The sequence below is a fragment of the Sinocyclocheilus grahami genome, unplaced genomic scaffold, assembly GCF_001515645.1.
Source record: "Sinocyclocheilus grahami isolate Dianchi unplaced genomic scaffold, SAMN03320097.WGS_v1.1 scaffold171.1, whole genome shotgun sequence".
Lineage (NCBI taxonomy): Eukaryota > Metazoa > Chordata > Actinopteri > Cypriniformes > Cyprinidae > Sinocyclocheilus > Sinocyclocheilus grahami.
The window spans coordinates 1,746,459-1,755,383 of NW_015505350.1; the positions used below are offsets into that span (position 1 = coordinate 1,746,459).

At 36.9% G+C, this 8,925-nt stretch overlaps 1 protein-coding gene across 1 annotated transcript in view; it reads left to right on the plus strand.

Annotated features, from left to right (window-relative positions):
- The window catches only part of tenm4 (teneurin transmembrane protein 4), a 245,415-nt gene that overhangs the window by 148,064 nt on the left and 88,426 nt on the right, over positions 1-8,925 (plus strand). Inside the window, exons 11-13 of the mRNA XM_016283213.1 lie at positions 1,869-1,970; positions 3,018-3,212; positions 7,401-7,601. Coding sequence (XP_016138699.1) covers positions 1,869-1,970; positions 3,018-3,212; positions 7,401-7,601 — 498 coding nt within the window. The remainder of the gene's footprint in view (positions 1-1,868; positions 1,971-3,017; positions 3,213-7,400; positions 7,602-8,925) is intronic.

An 8,925-nucleotide genomic window follows, 5' to 3' on the forward strand; every position in this document is an offset into this window, starting at 1 on the left:
CTTCCCGTCTGTTGCATCCTCTGCGATGATTGACTCTCTTGAGGAAGGGGAAGGCTGTGTCCGGGCTCACATTTCCAGCCCTTTGTCCGACACAAAAGCATCTTTGTCGAGAGAGCTCAGCCCCGGGCGCACCAGCGATTCGAAGGGAGCCTTAGAGAGGGAATATTTTTCACCATTATTTCATGTATAATTCAGGTTGCGTCTGATTTCAGCTGCACAGAAATGAGCGTGGATTTGCCTCTACTAAAATATAGTAATTGCATATCGTCATTCAAGTTTCGACATTGACGAATTTGTCCCAACCACTTTATGGAATTATATACATCTAATACAGAGGATGCTCTTCCAATTCTCAAGCAGGGATTTTTTTTATTTGCGTGTTATAACAAGTGACAATCTGGCACAGATTTGTTTGCTTTAATGTTTTTTTGTGCCTCCGTTGTTGTTATCAGTCGCCGGAAAGTGATTCATGCTTAGCATTTGGTAGTTGATCCATGTATTTATCCACTGAGCTACAGAATCCCGGGACAGATAGCGACAGATGTAGGAATAAAGTTATCAAATAAAATGTCACAAGTTCATTTGAGGACTTTAATTGGTCATCAAGAATGATTGCAAATCACTCTATAATGAGTTTTATGTTATTAAAAATAACTTGCAATTGAATTGTTCTAATATCATTGTTTGCACGTCAGACTTCCAGTACATACTCTATTACAGACCTAATCACTGCATCCATTATATGGCCCATTTTGCATATTTATGAGCAAACTAATTAATATGCATAAGCGAAGTCTTAAATTCATGATTCAACAAGATTGCTTATCTAAGATCGATATCTAAATGCTTCTTGAGAGCTGTCAGTGTGTGAATATATGATGTCTACCAAGAATCAAGCACCGCTTCTTCACTCCAGGAGTCTTGTCTAATAGATCCGCAATCTGTAATGAACCCCTTTTATATATATGTTCCTGCTTGAAATCAGAAATCTTGTAATTAACATGTCGACATTCCTTGCATTTAAATTGGCACGCTTCACTGAAGAAAGGGTGTTAGATGGAATTTCCATTAACCGTGTCACTGGATGTGTCAGGCACTCGTGTTGGCTTTGCAATGGTCAATGTTAGTGCTGTTTCACAAATACAGCTACACTAATTATGGTGAGTTCCTAATTAGGCTGAAGTAAATTCGTCAAGTGGCTGCACTTGAGTACCACTTCACCTTAGACCTGCTAGATAACAGAAAATGTCACACTTTATTTTCTCTTATTTATGAAAAGAGTATACATTTCCTTGTGCTTGATTTATTCAGCAGTCGTATAAATATAAAATATAGGCTTACATTTATAGGCTTAGCATGCGCAAATTTTTTTTTTTTACTCTTATAATGTCAGTTGAATTGATGTGCCAATGGCGTCGTTAGTGTCAAATGAAATTGCAAAAATATTGATGTTTCCCTGAACACACCCCTGTCTGCTATTGGTTGGTCAAACTATAGCTCCGCCTCAAATTCCCCTCATTGGTCAAGTCGATGTTTTTGTCGGACTGGTTAGGATCATCAAAGTGTTTATATTTCTTATCGGCATAGGATGAAGAAATTTTACCTGAAAAATTACACACTTCACCTTTAAGACCTAACTCTGAAAGTTACTGTATGTTTTTATAGTGAACTCTTTTATTTTGAAAGATTTTATTTTTTTTGGTATGTGACCCCTTTAAAATTGAAACAGAACATACAGTACACCAAAAAAAATTGAGCTTTTTTACACCGAGTTCTTTAGGGAAAGAGAATAAACTGCATCTCGCGAGTGAAGTACTGATGAATGTGCATCCTTCTGACAAACTTTCTTTGATGACGTTGTTTTGCAGACTCTATCGATGACTGTCCTAGTAACTGTTTTGGAAATGGAGATTGTGTGGCCGGAAACTGCCACTGTTTTCCTGGCTTCAGAGGACCCGACTGCAGCAGGGGTGAGATTTCTGTTTGCCTGCTCCTCCTTTAACCTCCATTTCTTTCTTTATTACTTTCAGTCCTTCATCCCTGCAGTTTTTTCTGTTTCTCTTTCTCTGCCACTCAACATTTGGTAACACTTTACTTGAAGGGGTGTGCATAAGACTGACATGACACCTTCATAATCATGACATGACACATGTCATGAATATGAAGGAGATTGTATGCATGTTTATGACAACTGTCATTAAGTGTCATTCGCTCAGTTATGTTATTTTTAATGCAAATATGACATTATTTGACCTAACCCTACCCCTACCCTTACCCCTAACCATAGCCCATCACAAAGACATCTCAAACAATGTCATCTTTGCATTAAAAATTACATAACTGAGCAAATGACACTTAATGACAGTTGTCATAAAAATGCATAAAAAACCTTCATATTCATGACAGGTGTCATGTCATGATTATGAAGGTGTCATGTCAGTCTTATGCACACCCCTTCAAGTAAAGTGTAACCCAACATTTTCCTTTGCTTAAATAATATAACCGTTGTTTTCAACGCTAATCAAATAAGTGGTTGTAGTAATAAATATGTATGTATGTGTCGATTTGTGAGGATTAATAAATAAAGGACTTAATAAAATACAATAAAAATATATTCATTTGCACATTTCAAAAAATGTATGCATTAGAATTTACATTATAGTTATTCAGTAGCTACAGCTTGTTTTTGGCAGGCATTAAGATTAAGCCCTGTCACTTTAAAATCCATTTCCACATTAGAATTCAGTTGCTCTTTCCTGTTTGCATGTTTGTAGTGTATTCTGGTCTCTTGATCATTCGCATTTCAGAAATCCCTTGTTCATACACAAAACTTCTAGATCAATATGGTCTCACTCACTTTTACCACTGTAACTTTTGCTGCAGTGGTCATATTGATTTTTACACAGACATGAGTTGCCATCTTCCAACAAGAGTCCAGCAGACCAGCACAAGCAGTATTTTTTTTGTTTGAAGCTACATTTGGCAGACCTTTAACATTTTGTGTGTACTCTTTCCAGCGTCCTGTCCGGTGCTTTGCAGCGGGAATGGTCAGTATCTCAAAGGCCGCTGCATGTGTCACAGCGGTTGGAAAGGATCCGAATGTGATGTTCCCACCAACCAGTGCATCGATATTACCTGCAGCGGACATGGCACATGCATTGTGGGAACTTGCATCTGTAATCCCGGCTACAAAGGGGAGAACTGCGAAGAAGGTACCAGAAAATGTGGTGAAAATCACTAAACTACAGATCAAAAGTTTGACCTAAAAGATTTTTAAAGGTTTTTGAAAGAAGTCTCTTATGCTCACCAATGCTAAAAAATAAAAACAGTATTAATATGCGATTTTTAAAAGAACTGTTTCTATTTTGATACGTTTTAAAATTTGATTTATCCCTGTAATGTTAAAGCAAAATTTTCTGCATCATTACTCCAGTTTTCAGTGCCACATGACCCTTCAGAAATTATTCTAATATGCTGATTTGCTGATGAACATTTCTTATTATAAAACAGTTTTTGTTGCTTAATATTTTTGTGGAAACCATGATATTTTTTTTTCAGGATTCTTTGATGAATAGAAAGTTTACAAAACAGCATTTATTTGAAATATAATTTTTTTGTAACATATAACTTAAATTAGTTTACGGTCACTTTTGATCAATTTAGTGTGTGCTTGCTGAATAAAAGTATTAGTTTGTCTTTTTTTTTTTTTTTTTTAAATCTTACTTATCCTAAACCTTTCCATAGTGGTGTATCACAGTTTCCACAAAATATGAAGATAATAATAAAAAGAAAAAAGAAATGTTTGAGTACCAAATCAGCCAAAATCAGCATATCATGATTTTGATAAATTCAGATGGGTCATCTAACACTGAAGACTTTCAGCTTTGTCCTCACCAGAATAAATGATATTTAAAAATAAAAAAATAAAAATTATAATTATAATATCTCACAATATTGCTGTTTTACTATATTTTTTCATCATAAATGCAGCCTTGGTGACGTTTTTCAAAACATTCAACAATATTTTTAATTATTCCAAACTTTTGAGCAGTAGTGCAATTTGACTTTTTTTTTTTACTTTGCTAGTATATTCCTAAAATTGGGGAAATAAATAAACTTTTAGCCATTATATGTGTAACTTCACCTGTCTCTAACCATTATACCACCATAATACATTTGTTGTAAGGATGTCTGTGCTATTTTTGACGCCGTTGCCCCTTTTATGAAGAAAAATTTAATTTTATGCACCAGTTTGCACAGAAATGGAGAAAGAAGCCCTTCTTGGCCTTTTTTAGTTATGCATATGTACCCTTCTGAATATTTAAGGTGGGTGTACATGACCTTCGAGTTTGTAGCGGGCCTATGAGTATCTGACTCGTCTCGTTACGCCTAGAAAGTCTCCCCGCTCCTTTGCATACATTATGGATACTTCTGAGGGTCCAAAGCAATCCATTAAGAGATGAACAATTCTTTTGTGTCAAGATCCAATAAGTTGAATGTGCTCTAAGAAGTCTGAACTGAGACTACAGTGGCCCAACGAGAGGGGCGACCGAGGCTTGAAGAGATAAGATTAAAGTAGCCACTGGGTTTGGCAGTTTTTGAAGGCTCTCATTTCAAGATGAAAAATGATCTTGCCGATTTTGACAAATGGTATGTTCTGACTCCTCTGACCCCCGGCAATTCTATTTCGGGTCTCACCGTCGGCCGTTCAAGGAAGAGAATGTAGACACTGGCCCTTTAACGGTTCTACCTTTCTTCGCCGCGACCTTCAGGCGGTGATGATTAATTGCCAGGAGAGAGGCTCTTGTCATTTAGCCTATGATCTCTGTGCCTTGTGCCCAAACCATCTGCTAAGAGACCTGAACTCCTGCTTATCTATAGGAACGGCCTCTCCACCCATTTGTGTCACGGTAAAGGGAGTCTGCAATGTAGCGACCCCATCCCTCCTTTCCCATCATGTCCCAGCTGGCCTCATGTTAGCCATCTGTGAGGGCACATTCTTGGTTCATACCTTCGTTTTCTAATAGATATACACTACTGTTCAAAAGTTTGGAGTCAGTAAGTTTTTTTTTTTTTTTTTTTTTTTTTAAGAACAAATGTGGCAGAATTTTACATGTTACAAAAAAGTATATTTCATGTTAATGCTGTTCTTTTAAACTTTACAAAAAATATTTACAAAAATTAAACGGTTTCATTATTTTATTTCTTTTTTTCAACAATTGACAATAACAAAAAAAAATTCTTGAGCAGCAAATCAGCATATTAGAATAAATTATGAAGACACTGAAGACTGGAGTAATGGCTGCTGAAAATGCAGTTTTGCATCACAGAAATAAATTATATCCTAAAATATATTAAAATGGAAACCAGTTATTTAAAATTTCAGAATATTACTATTTGACTGTTTCTTGGTTAGCATAATCAAAAATGTAAAAAAATCTTTCTGACCGCATTTTTTTTTTCCAGGCATGATTGACTTATTAACATAATACTGTACCGGCTTCTCGAAGTTTAGTGTTTTTAAGTGAATGAAATCACTGTATTTACTTAATATACATTCTCCCAATACATCAAAAATCTGACCCTATGATGGTTGTGCAAAATTCAGAATTGAATAATTGTCTCCTTTCAGTTCATCAGTTGGAATTTGAATAGGCCACACCCACAGGAATTCAACTTGGAAATTGAATTGGAATTAAAAGAAAGACGAATTTACCGAATTGCAATTTAAAGAATTGAAAAGAAAAGCATTTTGGGAAATCAAGTATTTTTTCACCCTGGTTATTTAAATATGATCAAATAAATTCAATGTATCTAATCATCTTTAGTTTTTTTCATTTGTTCTTTCTATACAGCATTATAGTTATCTAATCGAGCATTTGTTTGTTTGGTCATTCATGATTTCTACAATTCGTCCATTAATGCATTCTATGAGAGAGATTGTTCAAAGATATGTTTTTTGGGGGGTTTTTTTGCCATTTTTGCCTTTATTAAGATAGTATAGTATATCCAACATGCATTCTATAGTATTTGCTTTAACATTCTGTTCTTCATTTGTTAATTTTAGTAGTCAATCGTTCATTCATTCGTTTAAGCATACTATCATTCTGTCTATCTAGCCTTCTGTTGTTCTATATCGGCCTATAAACCTTTAGACATTTTGACTTAAAGGGGTCATCGGATGCAAAATTCACTTTTCAAGTTGTTTGAACATAAATGCGTGTTGGCAGTGTGTGTACACATCCATCCTAGAATTATAAAAATCCACCCAGTGTTTTTTTCTCAAATCAGGCTGTTCTAAGAGCCCTGTCAGAATGACGTAGTTCTGTACAGGCCCCTCCCATGATAGTTGATTGACAGTAGTGTAAATCTTGACAAACATGGGTTTTCGAGGTAAATTGACAGATATATCTGTTCCATTGAATTTCAGTTTATTTTCATTTTACTTCCATTAAAATTCTAATTGCTGTGGTGCATTCTGTTTGCTACGTCACTTCAAGTTTAAACAGGAATTTAAAAGGAATTGTCAGTTCAGGTCTGAATGGTACGCAACCCTTCTGCTTACATTTTTTCCTGAAATATCCTTTTTCACATGCATCACATTTGAAGTCAAATGGGTTGCGAATGAAGTTTTATTTTCATAGTTTTTACTTTCTTTTGCGAACCTCCATCTTCAGAATATTTGTCTGAGGTTACTGATCCATAGTACATTCTTCGATGAGGATTAGAAATAAATTTAAGAGTAACGTGGGTACAGGAAGCGGAGCTTTTTGCCCATGGGCCATTGTAGGTGTCCTTGTTTGCATTCTGTCACGCTTGGTTTTGGGTTCACAGTAAGTGGGGGGACCACATCCAGCATCGCTTTTCGATTTAGCAGAACATGCTCCGACCGCGTGAGTCTTTTCCCTTCCTGGGAGGAAATCTCATTACCAGCAGCTGGAGGAGTCAGAGAGAGAGAGAACGAGCAACACTCTTCCCACCTGCCAGTTTACTGTACGACATTTAATTTGACCGTTTGTAAATCCTGTTTCTCTCAGGGTTTTTGGAAGTGTCAGGCCTCCTCAGACGTGGCTGGGCATGTGGCACACTCCCCTACAAGAGCTAAACCTCTTGAGTCGTCATCTTTTTTCTTTTTCTTTTTTGGCCTGGGATGGATGACTAAGGCTTGAGTCATACTTTGAAAGGAAGAGGAACAGCAGGGGACACTGAGTTATGGCAGTTTATTGTGAATACATGCATCTGTTCAAGTCTGATCTAGTGCGCTTGTCTTTGATGATGAGTTTGGTCTGATGGGAAATGGCTTCGCTGGTGTATTTTTACTTTGAATTCTGCTTCTGAATTAAATTTTGATGTGAAAATGAGTCCGTTAATACCTGCGTTGTGTGTTTTCTAATTTGCAGTGGACTGCCTGGACCCAACTTGCTCAGGGAGAGGTGTCTGTGTACGCGGAGAGTGCCATTGTTTTGTAGGTTGGGGAGGTCCTGGATGTGAGAGTCCACGTGCTTCCTGTATGGAGCAGTGCTCTGGACATGGGACCTTTTTGGCTGATACCAACACCTGTGACTGTGACCCCAACTGGACCGGTCACGACTGCTCCACAGGTCAGTACAGTGGTAGAATGCCGTAATGTCCTATACAATTATGTGTACTTGACGGTTTTCCCTATTTCAGCCTGGGAACAGTATTTGTGTACGTATTTATTTAATTTGTTTGTTTGTTTGCTGTTTTCACAAAATGAACACAAGAAAGAATTATATTTAGTTATTTTAATTTATGTGCACCAATCAGTATTTTATTTATATGCTATTGTAGTATTTGTTTTTATTTTAATATTTTCAGTTTTCATTTTAATTTTATTAGAAGTTTTAATTTTGATATGTGCTTATGTTATTTATTTATTTTTTGTGTGTGTTTTAATATTTATATTTATATTTATGTTTATTTCAGTTTTTTGTTGGGTAATTTGAGTACTTTAACCTAGGTATGTATTTACTTTAAAGGGGTCATATGATGTTGCTAAAAAGAACATTATTTTGTGTATTTGGTGTAATGAAATGTGTTTATGCGGTTTAAGGTTCAAAAAACACATTATTTTCCACATACTGTACATTTTTGTTTCTCCTCTATGCCCCGCCTTTCTGAAACGCATCGATTTTTACAAAGCTCATCAGTCTGAAAAAGCGAGGTGTGCTGTGATTGGCCAGCTATCCAGTGCGCTGTGATTGGCCAAATACCTCGAGCGTGTGACAGAAATGTTACGCCCCTTACAATATTGTGATGATGCCCTGTCAGGCCGGAGCGATGATTCAAAAACATGAAAACCCATTATAAACGAGGCATTCGTTGCATCCAGTGGGGACATAATTATGGATTATAATGACTTATACTGTCTTTTTATGCGTTGCGTTGCATTGCGCCGCGTAAACATAAAACCATGTCAGCATTTGTGGTCGGAGAAACGACAAACAACAAGCCCTACTCTACACTGCCCAAAATCTTGCTTTAAATATATAAATTATAAAAACTCTTTAAATATAAAAAACTTACTTACAGTCTTTGAGTCAGAACAGCCGGCATTGTAGTCTACTCTCCCAAGATCAGGAAACAGTCCTCCATAAAATGCGCTGCACACATCTGAATATTTGAGTTGAACTGTTCTGGAACAGTGTTGTAAATACAACTTAACCACTGATTTCTAGTCGTGTCCATTTTTGGAAGGCCAAACAAAGTAGTTTCGCTTTCACAATGAAACACAGCATCACACATGGCGGCCTAGATTGAGCAGAGGCCGGGCAATAAAATGAGGAACGGCCGAAGGGCTAGAGTGAGCAGAGGCGGCGGATTCGACGAAGGAGCATCCGGGTGACTTGCGGCAACCACATATGATGACCCCGGGCTGGACTCCGCTTCATCCACGGCGAAAGC